The sequence below is a fragment of the Polyodon spathula genome, chromosome 19, assembly GCF_017654505.1.
Source record: "Polyodon spathula isolate WHYD16114869_AA chromosome 19, ASM1765450v1, whole genome shotgun sequence".
In the NCBI taxonomy this organism is placed as follows: Eukaryota; Metazoa; Chordata; class Actinopteri; order Acipenseriformes; family Polyodontidae; genus Polyodon; species Polyodon spathula.
The window spans coordinates 13,022,482-13,041,804 of record NC_054552.1 but is presented as its reverse complement, the minus strand read 5'-3'; the positions used below and the strand labels follow the sequence as shown (position 1 = coordinate 13,041,804).

Sequence of the window (19,323 nt, the reverse complement as noted above, 5' to 3'; positions counted from 1 at the left end):
TTTTAAATCCAGGCTATAAGGCAACAAAAGGTGAACATTTTGAAAGGGGGTGTAGACATTCTTTCCACAAATTCCACAGAAGAACGGTGGTTAGTTCTCCAAGATGTTTGGGCCAACCTACCTGCCGAGTTCCTTCCAAAACCGTGTGCAAGTGTACCTAGAAGAATTGATGCTGTTTTGAAGGCAAAGGGTGGTCACACCAAATATGGATTTGATGTAGATTTTTCTTCTGTTCACTAACTTTGCATTTAATTGATAAATATAAACTATTAACATGTCTATTTTTGAAAGCATTCTTACTTTACAGCATCTTTTCACACCTGACTAAAACTTTTGCACAGTACTGTGTGTGTGTATATATATATATATATATATATATATATATATATATATATATATATATATATATATATAGAGTGAAAGATTGCGCCACTTTCACGGTTCGTTGCCCCTTTAAGAATAGACCCAGGACACGGAAATGTTTTTTTTTTTTTTTAATAAACACAGAGATCAAAACAAAAATTAAACAAAACAGAAACAAAAACCTAACTCCGTTTTGGAGCTCTGACTAAACACAAACGGGAACTTAACTAAACACTCAGGATGACTAAGCCGTTTACCTGACACAAACACCAAACTCACACGGGCGTCACTCAGCACTTTCTTTGATACGACTGGACACACACGCAGTCGGGCTCTTCACTCAGCAGCCCTGAGCAAACTGGCTGCCTCTCTTAAATACCCTGCACCTGGCTCCAATTTACAATTAGCACCAGGTGCAGGGGATTAACTAAATCATTAAACAATTAAACCCTTAGCCCATTCACCCAAACGTGCAATCTCACATGTTTCTAGCAGGGAGGAATTTTAACCTCCTCCCTGCTATCTCACAATATATATATATATATAATGTTGGGAGTGGACAAAAAAAATTGACTCATGCTCCAAGATCGTGATATCCGTGCATTAATTTAAAGTGCAAGGCAAAACAGGTGAGCAACTTTAGATCAACTGACTGCAAATTTCAACCTGGAACGCACGCAGCCAGTTTAATCAAAAACGGTCTGCCGAGAACTCCACAGAGCGGGATACCAGAGTCAGGTTGCAGTGCACAAACTGCTCATCACATCTGGGAATGCACGTTTGAGTCCGGTGGTGCAAAGAGCACAGAGGTGAGAGCAGGGTTACACAGTTAGCAGCAGCTCAGAGATGAGAGAGCAGGGTTACACAGTTAGCAGCAGATCAGAGCAAGAACCATGTGAAGACAATAAAGGCAAAGAAAAATTATTTTAAAACATTAGGGACTACATATTTCTGAATAAATATGTTAGGAATATACTTTCCTCACCACTGATGTAAATGCAAAACTAGATCTTTATCATGTTTATATTCAGCCAGGGATGCAATCAGCAACCAGTTCATCAACTGAATATCAGACCGGTAATAAAATCACCAATAATCCATGCAACACTTTCTAATTCAAAAGCAAGAGGACAAAAAACAGACTTCTTGAAATCCTTAAAACACAACTGAAAACATGCTTGTGCCTGCAATACATACACTGAACAAAAATATAAACTCAACATGTAAAGTGTTGGTCCCATGTTTCATGAGCTGAAATAAAAGATCCCAAAAATTTTCCATATGCACAAAAAGCTTATTTCTCTCAAATTTAGTGCACAAATTTGTTTACATCCCTGTTAATGAGCATTTCTCCTTTGCCAAGATAATCTATTCACCTGACAGGTGTGGCATATCAAGAAGCAGATTAAACAGCATGATCATTACACAGGTGCACCTTGTGCTGGGGACAATAAAAGGCCACTCTAAAATGTGCAGTTTTGTAACACAACACATTGCCACAGATGTCTCAAGTTTTGAGGGAGCGTGCAATTGGCATGCTGACTGCAGGATTGTCCACCAGAGCTGTTGCTAGAGAATTGAATGTTCATTTCTCTACCATAATCTGCCTCCAACATTGTTTTAGAGAATTTGGCAGTACGTCCAACCGGCCTCACAACCGCAGAACACGTGTAACCACGCCAGCACAGGACCTCCACATCCGGCTTCTTCACCTGCAGGATCGTCTGAGACCAGCCACCCAGACAGCTGATGAAACTGTGGGTTTGCACAACCAAAGAATTTCTGCACAAACTATCAGAAACCATCTCAGGGAAGCTCATCTGCGTGCTTGTCATCCTCACCAGGGTCTTGACCTGACTGCAGTTCGGCGTCATAACCCACTTCAGTGGGCAAATGCTCATCTTCAATGGCACTGGCACGCTGGAGAAGTGTGCTCTTTAAGGATGAATCCCGGTTTCAACTGTACCGGGCAGATGGCAGACAGCGTGTATGGCATCGTGTGGGCGAGCGGTTTGCTGATGTCAACGTTGTGAACAGAGTGCCCCATGGTGGCGGTGGGGTTATGGTATGGGCACGTATAAGCTATGGACAACGAACACAATTGCATTTTTTCGATGGCAATTTGAATGCATAGAGATACCGTGACGAGATCCTGAGGCCCATTGTCGTGCCATTCATCTGCCGCCATCACCTCATGTTTCAGCATGATAATGCACGGCCCCATGTCGCAAGGATCTGTACACAATTCCTGGAAGCTGAAAATGTCCCAGTTCTTCTATAGCCTGCATACTCACCAGACATGTCCCCAATTGAGCATGTTTGGGATGCTCTGGATAAACGTGTACGACAGCGTGTTCCAGTTCCAGCCAATATCCAGCAACTTCGCTCAGCCATTGAAGAGGAGTGTGACAACATTCCACAGGCCACAATCAACAGCCTGAACAACTCTATGCAAAGGAGATGTGTTGTGCTGCATGAGGCAAATGGTGGTCACACCAGATACTGACTGGTTTTCTGATCCATGCCCCTACGTTTTTTTTTTTTTAAGGTATCTGTGACCAACAGATGCATATCTGTATTCCTAGTCATGTGAAATCCATTGATTAGGGCCTAATTAATTTATTTAAATTGACTGATTTCCTTATATGAACTGTAACTCAGTAAAATCTTTGAAATTGTTGCATGTTGCGTTTATATTTTTGTTCCGTGTACATGAGGCTGGAAGGGGCACCAGGATGATTCATTGATCAATAAAGCAATGAAGATCAATAATGGATTAACAGTTGCCTTTTTACATGCAAGTGTCACCCTACAAGCCCAGTTCAGGTTGATGGTTAAAGATAGACGATTGGCCTGGAAACCAGCAGAAGTCAGCCATTGTTCTTCAGTCGTAGCTGAACTCATATTTCATTGTCGCTTTATTGGCCAGTAAGGCTCCAATCCGTGGGTCAAATCAGGCAAGGCCGAGCATTGAAATCCTCTATCCGCAAGAGATCCGAGTACCTGCTAATTGAAATCCTATAACAGCATGTGATCAGCATTCCTGCTGATTGAAATCCTATAACAGCATGTGATCAGCATTCCTGCTGATTGAAATCCTATAACAGCATGTGATCAGCATTCCTGCTGATTGAAATCCTGTAACAGCATGTGATCAGAGTACCTACTGATTGAAATCCTGTATCAGTATGTGATCAGAGTACCTGCTGGCAGGTCGGGGGCTGGCTTCCTGGCCGGCACAGCCCAAGAGTCCTGGATTCTCACCCGCTGTCTCTTATCTGCCATGATGTGGGGATGCTGTGAGATGGAATACAAACAGACATGACATACAACAGCAATGTTTAAATCCAGCATGGACCATGAACAGGGCCATTACATCAATGTAACCAAGGCCTATTTTGACAATGCAATCCATCACACCTGTCAATCTGTGTTGAGGTCAGGACTGAGGGGAGCTGTCAGAACACCTGCCTGCCTGCAGTAGTGTTGTCCATCAGTTTTGAAGGAGAACTCATTTTATACAAATGAGAAAAGACCTTCCAAAAATGTGAACAAATCAGTCAAAGGCTTACTTTTTTTTTTTTTTTGGTATTTTTTTTTTTTTTCACCGCTAGAGGCATAACTTACAATAGATCATGGCTTGACTTTGAAGTGCTCCATAACCCTACAAGATATTCAGGACGACAGTTAATTAAGTTTCATAAACAATTGAGATAGGAGCTCAAAGTCCAATAACATTTAAATAGACTGCTGGTAAGTGGTTGCTCATTTTACTGACATTTGTCAGGCTTGTCAGTGTATAACTGAGTTATGGCCTTGAGGTGTTATAACAAAGGGCTCAATCTAAATGTATTAATCATGCAGAAAATATCAGTTCACCTTGTCACACAACTTACATGATGCATATGAAACACAAATCAAACATCAGAATGTGTGGTTTGGTGGTTAAAGGAAAAGGCTCCTAACCAGGAGTTGTGACTCTGCAGCTGATGCATACCGTAGTTCTCACAACCTAGTCTCTGTAGGTTGCCTTGGATAAAGGTGTATGCTAAATAAACAAATAATAATAATAAAATAGGGGACTATTACATGCCCTTTAATATACTTGTATGATAAAAAGAAACACCCCACAGGACATGGCTTTTCAGATTATGTTTTATTGTTAGGAAACCTCAAATCCATTCAAGAAAGCCTACATTCACGAAGCGATAACTCACAGGCAGCCTCCAAGCTAAACAGCCAGAATTCCACTACAGACAAACACTTAAAGTTCGGAACCAACAACACACACGTCACCCTTTACATCCAGTGACTTTCCCATCGGGAAGCTGTACATCAGCACCATTGCATCGGTTTTGTGTTTATTTCACTACTATAAACTGAGTTTTGTTTCAGTAAAGATGCATAATCTGTTTCTAGAAATCATCCATTAAAATAACTGAGGTAAAACTAAAAGCATGCCAAACACTACAGTAAGGAATGCATTAGCCAAAGCGCTTGTCTGCTTGATAAGTTTCTTTTAGTTTTTCCAATATGCAGTGTATCAGCATCCAAGCTTCCCTGCCCACAATATAGCAGCTTTCTTAACTACATTGTTTGCAAGATTTCAATGTCTAAGCCAGGGTGGATGTAGGACAGAGGACCATATTTTCAAAGCTTTTTCTCCATTCTTTAAACAAACTACTACTTTTTGAAAGGAGAATGTTCATTTTACAGAAAAACAAACCACCCGAGAGTGCTTAAGAGAATGTGAACTACATAACATGGTTGCTTGGTTCTAGTTTTGTAAAATTAATATTACATATTGTACCACTAAATACAGGCTGAAAATATGACCCAGAGTGTCTGTTTACTCTTTATCTCTAAACCCAACTGCATTTTGGTATCTGCAGTCTCTCCTGTGTGGCTGTCTGGATCATCAATGGCCACTGGGTTTGTTAATTGCAGTTGTTTTCCACTACAAGTTCCATTTAAATCAGTATTGTGATCTCACAACAGGACATTTCTGGAAAGTGGATCAGACTCGTATACAGCAATATGGATTTGAAGCACTCCAGTATTAAATAATTTGTACTATGTGTTTGTACTGTTATTTCCTTGAAAGAGGATCTTTTTTACCTTCCCTAAACATCAGAAAGAGATGATGCATCTTTATTCTTTATATATAAACAAACACACACACACACAATCCAAATTCACTTCAAGCTGAAGGCACAGTACACCCAGAGAAGTCTTTTAAAGATTTCCTGTAAAAATGGTATGACAGTCATAAGCACTAAATCCAAAACATGCAGAACAGTGACAAACAGGGTCAGACTTGGACTCTGTGGTGATGAATGTTGGCTGTCTTGTTATTGTTAGTTTGTTATCATATGTATTCCCATAAATTCAATCCGCAGTCTCCTGCCTTGGGGTGCACTTACTGTCCAGTTAATATATCAAGAAAAGCAAGACTGACATTCAGCAACCACAGCAATGAAAGACATACTTATCATACGATACACATGTTGATTCAGTCAGGATTTCTGTCTAAATTTGTACTGCAAATATTCTGTTTTATGTAATAAATTGGACAGTGTTGGTAGTTTGTGTGTGCATCATTTTGAAAAGTATGTACAACAGCAGCAGGTTGGACATTTTATAACTGCATAGATAATTGCTTTATGGTGTTGTGGTATGGGATGACATTTTTTTTTTGCATATGGTTTAAAATGTTTACAATCAGTGAATGCAATGTAATGATAGCGTACAATAAAATGCTATAGCGGCACTATATTCAATATGCAGAGACCCAGAAAAAACCATACAGCTTCTACAGACAAAAATACAACAGAAACAGTAGTCTGTATGAAAATTGTGTAGCCTCATTCAATCAATCAATCAATCACACACATACGCAAACAGCTACTGCATCATTATGCAGACCTATTCTAATCTGTACAATTCAACATTCCATATGATCATAGATAATAAGGCTCTGCATAAATTGTGTTTACCAGACTGATTTGTCTACTCAACACAGACTAAAAATGGACAAGCACACAGTAACACAAATATAGGAGACAAACCCAGAGGTATTTTAGCAATTTAGCTTTCTCAATGGTTAAGATTCCTCAAAGCAAGAATTTAAAAGTTGTGTATTATTGCAAAACATAACATGTATTTCCTATAGTAGTTTGGCCCACTGTTTGGAGTCTTCCCTCGCAAGCTCCTTTCCTCTTTACTGAGCCTTCTGCTTCTTCAAGTAGCGAGTACGCAGCTCCTTGTTCATCTTCATGGAGTAGTTCATCACCATCTGCAGTGGCATCAGGCTTGTGGTCACCCAGCCCTGCACACAGATCCACAGACTGGATTAGAGATAAACACACCATCCACCCTACCTAATTGTGAGCAAAATGAATTACAATTTTACATTTTAGAACATACTGCCAGTATAGTGCAGTTTCATAAATTCAGTTTACAGCATAAAGCTATAATTTGAAAACTGTATATTTTTCATCCATGTCGGAACAATCTGGCACTGTCCTTGTGCTTTGGACCCAATCAATTCAACTGTTTTATAGCAATATCTTACAGTAACTGGACCTCACAAACTGATTATCAATAGTTCCTTATCATCTGGTTCAACTTCATTCCTTAAATTAGCTGTTTGGAAACCCCAAAAAACACACCACCACACAACATAATTTTAGTCCTGATGCCCTGAGCAACTACAGGCCAATAGCTAACTTGCTAAATCATGGAATGCGTACTGGTCAACCAGCTGTAGAATGTTCATGCTAAGGATGACTTACTGGAAAAACTCCAGTCTGGTTTTCATGGTCACCATAGCACAAACACATCTCTGTTGTGGCTGGTAAACGACTTGTTGATCACTTCTGTCTTCATTTTATTGGATTTGAGTGCAACCTTTGATAAAGTTTATCGTAACATTTTACTTCACTGCCTAGAACAGTGTTTCTGTGAAAGGTATTGCCTTGGAATGGTTTATGCCTTATCTTACAAAAATACAACACTTTGCACCCCTTGATAAATTCCCCTCTTGTACCAGGGAAAGGTCCATCAGTGCTCCATTGCTCATGTTAAACTTTGGATGAGGACTTTTTTTTTTTTTTTACATCAATGATAAAGCAGAGGTCATGGTCCTGGGGTCTCGACGTCAATTACATGATATAGCCAGTCTAAATATTATGGTGGATGGTATATCTATTGAGCTTAACTCAGTTTGGGAGTCATTCTGGACCCAGTGCTTACTGTTGGTCATAAATTGCACTGTTATTAGTCATTCTTTAATCTTAGAAACAAAGTCAAACTTGGATCGTGCTTGACCTTGGTGGATGCGGAGAAACTGGTTCATACTTTTGTCATGTCCTGGATTGATGATTGCAATGCTCTTTTCATTGGTCTGTCTAATGGGGTTGTTCAGAACTGTGCAGTTTATATTTGCACAACACTGCAGTATCTTCCAGTGCGATGCAGGGTGGATTTTAAGGTTTCACTACTGACCTGCAAGACCCTACGTGGTCTTAATCCTGTTTATACAGGAGAGGCTCCTTTCTTATGTCCCTAGCTATACCCTGTGGCTGAAAGATCTTGGATCTTATTTGTGAAGCACATAGACTCTCTATCCAAGGAGCGGTGCCTTCCTACTCAGACTATGCAACTAAACTAAACTAAACTAAACCAAAAGGTATTAAGGAATGATTCTGTTTAATCCTTTCAGTCTTGTTTATATAGTTTGGCCTTTGTAACTGCTTAGTTCTGTATCTTTTAATATTATTATTGTAGTTTTTGTATTCAACATGTACAGTGCTCCGGGGTGTGACTCACATGGAAAGAGCTTTATAAGTCCAAGTTTGTTGTTGTTGATCCTCACTTGAATCACACAAACATTTTTGGTTACAATACTGTCCTGACGATGTATTTTTGGTGCAGCAATGATGAACCTTGGGTCCTATTCATTAAAAATGAAAGGACTGTTTTGCACAGTGCTTTGAAAAGTGTATAAATGAATAAACCCTCTCTAAATTAGTTATTAACCACAAACCTGGTGTAATCAATCAAAATGGGCTTTAAAAAAACCTTGCTTTATAAATAGCGATTGAAATGTCTACTGACTAACTATCAGGCCTATCACATGTATTGTACTGTCTCAGAGACCCTAATCCTCACCATCAGTGCATGAGGCAGGTAGCCGTTGGTTTGGACCTGCAGCCCCACAGTGCTCAGAGCTGCCTTCACATAGGCTGCAGGGCTGGGCTTGTCCAGGGTCGGCCGCCGGATCTTGCTCAGCTTGGTGGCCACGTAGAAAGGCAGGACGCTCTGAGGGAGGGAGGGAGAGAGGGAGAGAGAGAACGTCGTCATTACATTAGATGTGATATTAACACTCACTAGGAAACTAGTTCTGCTTATCTGTTAATCAGTATGCAAGCATTAAACCACACCATCCAGTGAAAAGAGCAGTTTTAAACTGGATTTGATATTTATTTGAGGGATTAAAACATAAATAAACTCCCTATTTGATATTTATTTGATATTATATATTATATATATATATATAGATAATATATATATATATATATATATATATATATATATGTGTGTGTGTGTGTGTGTGTGTGTGTGTGTGTTTAAATATACAACTACAGTACATGTATTACGGATAGGTCTACAAGTTGTTGTTTAAATGTGCAAGTTTCCAATTGACACTGATCATTGCGTAATCTCTTGGTTGCAGTTTGAGGAGTTCTCCAGTGTACAGTGCAGTATGCTACAGTCTACATCTCCAAAACAGTGCAGTATACTACAGTCTACACCTCCAATACAGTGCAGTGTACTACAGTCTTCACCTCCAATATAGTGCACTACAGTCTACATCGCCAATACATTGCAGTGTACTGCAGTCTACATCTCCAATACAGTGCAGTACACTACAGTCTACACCTCCAATACAATGCAGTACACTACAGTCTACACCTCCAATACAGTGCAGTGTACTACAGTCTACACCTCCAATACAGTGCAGTGTACTACAGTCTACACCTCCAACTGGGGGTGTAATGATTCTTTGTGGATCTGAGAATCATGAGACTGACTTTACATGATTATCGTAGCATAACAGAGGAATGCATGGTTTTATTGGGATACAAGAGCAAAAGCACAATATTGTCTGGCTGGTTGTTGCTAGCTGCTTCAAAGTCAGAAGAGACCACAGTAGAACACTTGCAAACACGTTCAGGGAGTGAAGAGATACATTGCAAAACGACTAAATAGAATATGAACTTGAATTGTCGTGTTGGTATAATGCATTTTATGAACATATTGCATATTGTAAATACATGATTAGAAAGATAGAAGTCGATTTGAGGCATGTGCTGAAAGACCTTTTTTTGGTTCTCTCATTCTGGTGTCAATTATTTTAATTAAATGCTAATTTTTATCTATTCTTTCTATGTACATCTAATGCTATAAAAATAATTATCAATATTTGTTCAAATGGTGCATCATATAGTGACAGAGTCATTTCTATTTTATTTTTGGAAAGGATGGCATCAACTTATTTTTTTCTTACACCATGTTTTTTGTGTATCTTTAAAACATAAAATCATAAAAGATATACAGTGGAAAAACAACGAAATTGAGATGAGCCAAATCAAGGCAGTGCCATAAGGGGGAGCTGAAGTTCAAGTCACTTGAGCCAGATTCATTAAAACCCTCATCTGCACACCTAGATGAACAAACATCCAGTACATTCATTTGGAATTTTAATAATAAAAAACAAATTCTGATCAAGGTAAACGGTACAACTTTGTTTGTTTTTTCATTATTAAAATATACATTTTTGCAATATCCCAATCCAATATATATATATATATATATATATATATATATATATATATATATATATATATATATATATATATATATATATAAATATATAACATTTTAATAAAAAGCAGCAAGAACAAATAAGACATTGTCCATAAAAACATAATTTCCTGTCATGATGTCAAGAATGAAAATCACAATAAGTAATTAGCATAGTAAGGTTTTCTAAAACTTAATAAAAAGTCAAACAGGCAAACATTTTGGCCTTCACAGTGTATTGATTAAAACGGCATGTGGTGGAATTCTCTCATTTAAAAAGAGTGAGGAAGCGTTTCCAAACTGCCTCCCAGTCTCTCGGCTCTAACCACTAGACCACATGGTCTCCCTCCTAATCCCTCAGCTCTAACCACTAAACCACACGGTCTCCCTTCAAATCCCTCAGCTCTAACCACTAGACCACACTGTTCCCCAGACCCTCAGCTCTAAAAACTAGTCCACACGCCTCCCCTTTTCTTAGCTCTGTAGTAGTTACTTATCTAACAAATGAGTAAATAACAAAGAGAAGTACTAAACAAAGCACTGTGTCTTTAAGACATAACAGCATCACAGCCCTAGGTGTGTGGATGCAAGTTCCTGCTGTTGCTAAGACAGCGCAGGTCTCCATGGCAACAGTATACAATAAGAAGAAAGGAAGGCCTGTCCACTGGAATGGAAGTGCATTACCTGCACAATGATCCCCCGGCTCTTGTACTCTGCATGCATTGCTCGAGAGAAGAAATCAACAAATGCCTGGAGAGAGAGAGAGAGAGAGAAGGAGAATTAACATTACACAGCACTCAATATTGATTCACACCTTCTTCAAGACAGAGCAAGCAAAGCCTGCTGTAACCAGAAACCAACCAAATCACAGTGAAGTATTTGCCTAAATTCCAACACCTCTTACCCCATGTACAGATATCATCCTATGCACAGAACACCATACCTAATTCCAAAGTTTAAAAATGTCAAATGGAGCATCCTATTAAACTTCATCAATTTAAAGAGTGAACTAAACATGAGTTTCTCCAGTGAAGAATATGACCTAAAAATCACTATAACCTTTTTTAAAAACACGTTTCTCACGCTGCACTTTTGTTTTTAATAAACCGCCTCACCAGGACACCCATCTGTAGGCCACATGCATGATTCAGGGACAGAACCATTTCATGGCCGGGGGAGAAGTGGATACAAGTTGTTTCACAAAATACACACACGCACACACGTACAATCTTCATTTGTGTCATTTATAATAAGTTTGTATGTCACATGTAAGGTGTCTCTCAGACAGTTCAAAACCTATTTGCACCTTGCAATGACAACATGCAGCTCCAAACATCCCTGCCTTCTGTTTATATGTTTAGCATTAAAAACATCCATCTGCCCAAGGAGCAGCATGCCAAGGTCTGAAGCCCACGTAATTGAATGAAGTGCATCATGTAACCTAATAAAATTTATAAAACCCTTGAACTATTTCTGCTCCCAATTAGTGTTGTATTGATTTAACGCTTACATCCAGGAAAATGCATAAAGAAAATTAGAACCGTACTTGAAGGATGTAACATGCAGTGTGTATGTGTGTCAGTGAGAGTATAGTTCCTACCTTTGTGGAGGAGTAGAGTGTGAGAAGGGGGACTGGGTACATGCCACTTGCAGAGGAGATATTCAGAATGGCCCCCTTGGACCTGAAATACACATATCCTGAATGAATCACCCATGTAATACCCAACAGATCAGCAGCAGACACATACATCCTGAATGAATCACCCATGTAATATCCAACAAATCAGCAGCAGACACGTGTCTTGCAGACAGAGCGATACCCCAGTTCATACCTATTCGGCAAATAGAAGAACAACTGAGATATGAAACTAACAAGAAACAGTTCAAGGATCTGAAACAGTATTGTTTGGAGCAGATTCTTGATAGTTTTGTAACATTAAAATTATTTTATTTGCCTTTCATTTACTTTCAAATAGGACACATGCTCTCTCGGTGCACTCCACAACGTGACTCATTCAAACAGGAGATCCTTTTGACTTCAGCAAGTACAATATCAGCAATAGCATCTCCAGATGTGTCCCATATGGGTTGTCTCAAAGGGGAGAAATTCTCAAAAAAGTGCAGATACTGAAATGCAGCTGAATGTAAACATTACAAATATTTAGCCAATTTCACTGTCAATGAGTAAATATTTCTAAAATGCATAGATATCGGTACATACATATATATACACATACATACATACATACATACATACATATATACATACATACACACACACACACACACACAGTGTTGTTCCCTCTGCTTGTATCACTTAGTCATGTGCTGTAATATAACACTTAAGTTAAACCTGAAATAGTAAGTATTAAGAAATATTACAATATACAGTAATTGGGTCTCCATATGTGTGTGTGTGTGTGTGTGTGTGTGTGTGTGCAAATCCCAATTTTCTTGAACTGTACACCATCTACATCAAGGGTGACTATGAAGCCAGCATGCAATGCTGCTGTTGAAATGCAATGAAACTTGGCAGATGGAGGATCCAAATAATGGCAACAAGAAAATGGCATTAATATTACTGACTCATTTTTTGTGACTTCTAAAAATGTACAATAAAACGTATACTCTCTTATACCACTAAAGTAATATTTAAATTTGAAATGTAACCTCAAAAAACAACTCCATTAAAAGCTGTCCCAGAATTTCTGACTCTCCTCCTATAACCCGCATGACAGATATCATATTAATTGTAGTGCCAGTTTAGGCAGTCACCCTCTGCAGGCACCTAATGTCCTGACCACTCGCTCTGCATTGGCAGTACACAGATTTGGGGTGTTATTTCTCTTGTTGTGTGTGTTGCTTACTAAAATATGTTTTCTATATATCTATAGACTTAGATAATATTCACTGACAAGAGAAAATCCTTTCAACAAGTAATAATAAACACACACTGGCACGAACACATCCGCCCACGCTCACACACACACAACATGCTGTATTCATTCCAGCTGCCCGGTGTGTTGCCATGGAAACCCATTCCTTTGCACGACCTATATGGTTCTGAGGCATCAGATACCTGTGCAAGAGATTCCTTCCTTAGAACCAGGGCCAGTGAACCAATTACTGTGCTGAAAATAGACTATTTATAGGGTCCAAATCAGAAGGCCCTTTCAGTTTTCAAATACTTTGTTTTGTTGTTTCAGATTGAACACCCCAGGGCTGAGTTCTCTTATTATCCCTCACTGGGGATTTGGGCAGCACCAACTGTAGAGACATTTGCAACTATATCTGGAGAACTGCTTATCCGATTGTGATGCAAGTTGCTAAGCACGTTAAATGTATTACAATATTGTGGGCTGTCCTTCTGTTGTCTGGCTGCATGTCAATCATACATGTGCATACAGTGGATCAAGACCAAGGTGATCTGTTCTTTTCATGTTACTGATAGCTCTGGTTTACAAGTAGGTCGTACTTGTTTATTTGCCATCATCTGTTACAGAACACTGTATTGAATTTGACAACCAATGCTAGTTACCCGAGTGTTATATTACTACATTTCCATTTTAAAATGCATTGCAAAATTTAAGAGATAGGAATTCCTCTTGCCTGTAATTCTTACTCACATTTTTAGCAAACCTGACAATTGTTTTTACGTGAAATCAAATCTCCTGAAAGAAGGGGGTGTGGGGATTGGCTACAGCGAGAAACCTTAATCCTAACCTGAACACACCGTCAATCAGTCCTAATCCTGTCTCAAACAGGTACTCATCCCAAATTGTGGATTTGCTTTGTGGTGTGGACTAATAGGGCTAGTGAATTTAGGTAGAGAGAACAGGTTTGTAGCCAAGCTCAGCTATCTCCTACACTTAGCTCTTATTACTAGGCCAGCCTGCCCGAGTGATGACAGAGCGAGGAAACTACCAGTAGAATCCCCGCTGCCCCCTCTAAGAGTCACAGAGAGTGAATGGAGAATGCTGCGTTAGTCACCATGAGTCAGCAACAAATTCTTACTTAAGTGGAGCCCCTACGCTGGCAGGGCAGGCATGGAAGGAAGCTGGGAAGGGGATCCTAAACAGCAGATGATTCAGTCACAAGGATGTCCTTCCACAGCACTGGGGAGATCCTCTCACACTCTCCAGGGGCAGAGTGGGGGTGTGCATAGCGAACTAACTCTCCAGAGGACTGAGCAGGGGTGTGTCTGTCTGCATCTGTTTTAAAAGCCTCTATTGCTCATTAGCTCAAGCAAGGTTGTTGCTACTACAATGCGTTTGATTTGGGAAGCTTGCAGTTTCAGTGTGTGCATGCAACACGACAAGTGAAAGCGCCAATCAGTGCTGATCTCATGGTGGGGACCGATAGTTTCCTTGCTGTGCTTCAACACAGTACTGTACATACAGAAGACTAACAAAAACTAGCTGTTTCATCACAACTTCATATGCAGCTTCCAGTGGCGGGCAGTTACTCACCTTTCCACCATCCCTGGCAGCACCAACCGTGTCATCTGAAAAGGGGCAGGAAAAAGAGAGAGAGATGGTTAGGCAGGGGTGCCAGGGTACACCACGCAGCAAAAAGAAACCTTCTCAACCCACAGACATTTGAGTTTTTGAAGATTTTCATAATAAAAATGGACATACAGGAATGGTAATGGGTCTAAAATATGCTTTTTCTAACAACTAGGCCACACTGTCTCCCCCTCCAGTATCTCTGCTCTAACCACTAGGCCACACTGCCTACCTCCTGTTCCTCAGCGCTAACCACTAGACCACACTGTCTCCCTTCATCCCCCAGCTCTAACTCTAGGCCACACTGCCTACCTCCTGTTCCTCAGCGCTAACCACTAGACCACACTGTCTCCCTTCATCCCCCAGCTTTAACCACTAGGCCACACTGCCTCCCTCCGTCCCTCAGCGCTAACCACTAGACCACACTGTCTCCCTTCATCCCCCAGCTTTAACCACTAGGCCACACTGCCTCCCTCCGTCCCTCAGCGCTAACCACTAGGCCACACTGCCTAACTCCGTCCCTCAGTGCTAACCACTAGACCACACTGCCTCCCTCCGTCTCTCAGCTCTAACCATTAGGCCACACTGCCTCCCTCCGTCCCTCAGCGCTAACCACTAGACCACACTGCCTCCCTCCGTCCCCCAGCTCTAACCACTAGGCCACACTGCCTCCCTCAGTCCCTTAGCTGGCCAGAAAGAGGCACATTGCAGTGTTGCGGGTGTCTCATGGCTGCAACTTTTGAAGAGATGCAGGTGTGAGTGGATTGGTAAGTATGCACGGGGGGGGGGGGGGGGGGGGGGGGGGGATAGAGAGAGAGAGCGAGAGAGACACACACACACACACATACACCCACCGATTGTGTGGGTGGTGTTGGAGCAGACAGCGTGGGTGGAGCTCATTGTTGCTCTGGGAACCACAAACTTTAGGTACAATAGCGTGAGCGGGGAGAAGAGGGGAGAGCAGAGCAGAGGCACCCACCTCCCCACTCAAATCAGGCTTATCTCAGCAAAAACAAGCAGACAAACAGCCTCTGCCCACAGCCTCCAAGTTCAGTGGAGCTCACATCCCAGGGAAAATGCTGCGAACTGTAAGGCATCCTGCTGCAGAATAGTTATCATCTCACTAAGATGGGCCACGATATAATCCCCTACAGCGAAGCATTGCAGACTGAGGAGGAGTGCATTTAAACCTCAACACAGTTCAAATTTGAGTTTCTGTCATCTAAAGTGCACACTAGTAGACACTGTTATCCTGTAACAGACAACAGAACTCCATTTAGTTGAAAGAAAAGCAGCATTGTGGCGTTTCCCCTCTGCTCTCCCACAGTAATCAAATACAGTATGCGTTTATACGTTCATCTGTCTCTTTACAGAATAAGAGTGTATTTTTTCATGCACTTTGGTGGGCAAGAGGTCCATGAATTGCTAGCATAGCCATGTACACGAGAAGACACTCGCTTCTCAGATTTGCTTTATTTTAACTGAACATTTCATTGAGTACTTTATGTACTGCACTGCTCCTTACAGTAGTTCTGGAGCTACTTTAAATAATGACACCACTTCTGAATGTTAGTTTCACTTTTTCACCATTCCGTCATGTTAGGGACTTTAGATTCTTTGCAATTCTGTCAATGTGTTGAGCAGGTATTTAATTAATTTTATCTACAGAGTAGGTCTGATCTCTTTCAGAAAAAAACAAAAAAACAAAACATGCTTATGGATGTTTTTCCAGATCTTTCCTACAATGGTGCAAACACTAGATTCCATAGCTGATTTAAGTGCTGCACTCTCAAAGTGCCATGGCCAATAATTCCTCACCCTGTCCAGTCTGGTCTACAAAATAAAGGTTGAAACACTTAAAATCCAGACCAAGGAAAACAGATCTAAAAAGAAAAAAATCCTTTTGTCTCAATGTTACCAGACAAGAAATAAAATAAAAAAAACACCACAAAGAATCCATTACCTGACAGACCGACGTGACGTTGATGCTAATCATGTTGTTGATCATCTGTGAGACAGATTTAAAAAAGTAGTTATTTTTTTTAAAAAGTAGTTAAAAAAAAAAAAAGGTTATTGCTAGTCAATCAACACAGTAACTTTGCTACCTAAACTTCAAAACTTCTTTGAATTTATACAGTGTAGCAGGTCAGACGATTGAGCTGCACTTTATACAACTTCTTTCAGTTTGCCTGTTTCTAACTGCAGCCACAGCACTGATCTCATGGTGGGGACCGATGGCTGCCTCTGCACTTGCAGCCACGGCGCTGACCTCATGGTGGGGACCGAGGATGAGAACTGCTAGCCACTTTCATTTTTCAACAAATCCAGCTACTTTCTTCCAGCGAGTCGTTCTACTGTTGAATTACTTTAAGTATGATGTCTGAGGTATATAGAAGCAGACAGAGCAGGAAGCTATAATTCATCATAGAAAGCAAACTTACTGTAGTTTTAATTTGGTGAATTTCAAAATGACCCACAAAAGAGTATTAGACTGCTAGACAACTTAATTAGGTAATCTTGCTTGATTCCTCAAAGCGACATATCCTGTGAGACAACTGATAAACATACAAAAAGTTGTCTTTAAAATTGATTAAACATTTTATTCACTGATTACTTAAATATTCCCAAATTTAAAAAATACATACTTTTTTTTTTTTTTTTAAATCTGCATTTTCACTAAACACATCAAATCAGTTAAATTATTAATGCATAGATTTACTGAAAACAGTGGTGTTTTGATAATAGCTTAGAACAGTTCTTATTTTCCTGGATGTTTTTGAAGCATACCTATAATTCCATATTGTAAGAGACCCGTAAAGTACGTAGTAAAGTATGTAATTGAATATCAAGTGTTCACATTAACAGATTAATCAATTAACAGAAAACATCAACATTAAGACTCCCAATACAGTCAGTATATTTACTTCGTCTACTTTGCTCCGTCATTACCCCTGCCAATCAGACATTCACAGTTGTGTTGGATTGGGTTACGCAAGGTTTCTTTTTTTTTTTTTTTTTTTTCAAATAGCTGGATTTTTTAAATAGCAGATGTGCACTTTGACTTCAGGGCAATCAACCATAGCCGATTATATATATATATATATTTATATATATATATATATATATATATATTATATATATATATATATATATATATATATATATTTTTTTTTTTTTCACTTTCTTGTGGCTTACCTGTGCTGCTTACAGTACACCTATCACACACATGTGTAGTCCATTTTAAAGGGTGCTTACGTTATCAAGGTCAGGGACATCAAGGAAGTACTCTGGGTAGTTGTAGGAGATCCCCACGTTGTTAACTAGGGAGAAGAAACAACAAAGTTGACTGGGTGGCTGAGATCTGGCCTGGGACAACACCAGTTTAGCACCACCACTTCCTCTCTCCCCATATAGGGTTCACTATTTCCAGAACATAATAATGCACAAGAGTGAGCTGCACACACCCTATCAGATACATACAATTAAGCAGAAAGATACAGAAATCTAGTGGTTTAGATCATATCACAAATGGTTATTATGCTGCTGTTTTTTTCTATTGTACTTTTTTATTGTAAAAAGTCTGATCAGTCTTTAAACTAAGCATACAGAACGGAAATGGATATTATGAGCTTCTCATGAACAGAACGATGATACGTGTGCTGCGATGGCAACATGACAAAAATACCTGCAGGAAACATGCCACTGTACACTACAGAAGGATATTTCAAAGAGAATGCATTTCTGTGCTGAGCCACTAGATGGCTGCAGCGCCTAAGGAGTGTCAATGACGGCATTACTCGATCTGTTTTCTTACAGCACCAACACTGAAGGAATCACTCACTCAGTCTACCCACCCAGTACTCCGATCTCCAGCCCTGCCATTCACTCAGTGTACTAACCCAGTACGCCGATCTCCAGCCCTGCCAGTCCCTTTTCGATCGTCTGGTAGATCCCAACCCCCTGTCCAAAATCCACGGCGATAGTCGTGGTGTCAACTTGGAACTTCTCCCCTGAAAGAAAAGCAGGTGTTAAGACGGCTGTATTGCCAAACAAGGACACTTGGGGTTAATCGCTGCCTTCCTCGTCTTCCTAAAAGCTGGCCAGTCATTTTTAAAATAAATGACCACTGCAATGTAAACCTTATGAGGTGCAAAAGAACAAAAACCTAGGCTCATTTGGAAAAAACTAGAAATAAATAAATAAAAAACATCCATTGTAACATGTTTTTGTAATATTTGTATTAAGGTTTCTTCTTTACAGAAAATACAAATAAAATGCAAAAGCATTATTATATGTGTCAGGTTTTAAATTTTTTTTTTTTTTTTAATGGAATCCTAGAAACGGGCAAGGAGGAACTTGCAGACCAGCGGCGGTCGACCAGCCATTGTGAAACACAGGTTTACAGTACTATCACAATCTCTCACGCAGGCATCTGAACAGTGTTGGGGTGTATCTTATATACTAGCCAGTCATTCTGAACCCCGGGTTTACAGCAGGGGTGGGAATTTCAAGTAATTTAGTGCTTGAGTACTCAAGCGTTAATTTAAGTACTCAAACCTAATGCCAGACAATATTATTCTACACCACA

General features: G+C 39.9%; 1 protein-coding gene across 3 annotated transcripts in view; it reads right to left on the bottom strand.

Moving 5' to 3' along the window:
• Nucleotides 1–4,506: 4,506 nt before the first annotated feature.
• LOC121294460 (very-long-chain 3-oxoacyl-CoA reductase-B-like) overlaps nt 4,507–19,323 on the bottom strand; it is a 133,949-nt gene continuing 119,132 nt past the window's right edge. For all 3 annotated transcript variants that reach the window (XM_041218162.1, XM_041218164.1, XM_041218163.1), the window contains 8 exons: nt 18,635–18,745; nt 17,991–18,055; nt 16,699–16,743; nt 14,700–14,734; nt 11,831–11,912; nt 10,915–10,980; nt 8,536–8,685; nt 4,507–6,691 (listed from right to left, as the gene is read on the bottom strand). In XM_041218162.1, coding sequence (XP_041074096.1) covers nt 6,584–6,691; nt 8,536–8,685; nt 10,915–10,980; nt 11,831–11,912; nt 14,700–14,734; nt 16,699–16,743; nt 17,991–18,055; nt 18,635–18,745 — 662 coding nt within the window. In that variant the 3' untranslated portion in view covers nt 4,507–6,583. The remainder of the gene's footprint in view (nt 6,692–8,535; nt 8,686–10,914; nt 10,981–11,830; nt 11,913–14,699; nt 14,735–16,698; nt 16,744–17,990; nt 18,056–18,634; nt 18,746–19,323) is intronic.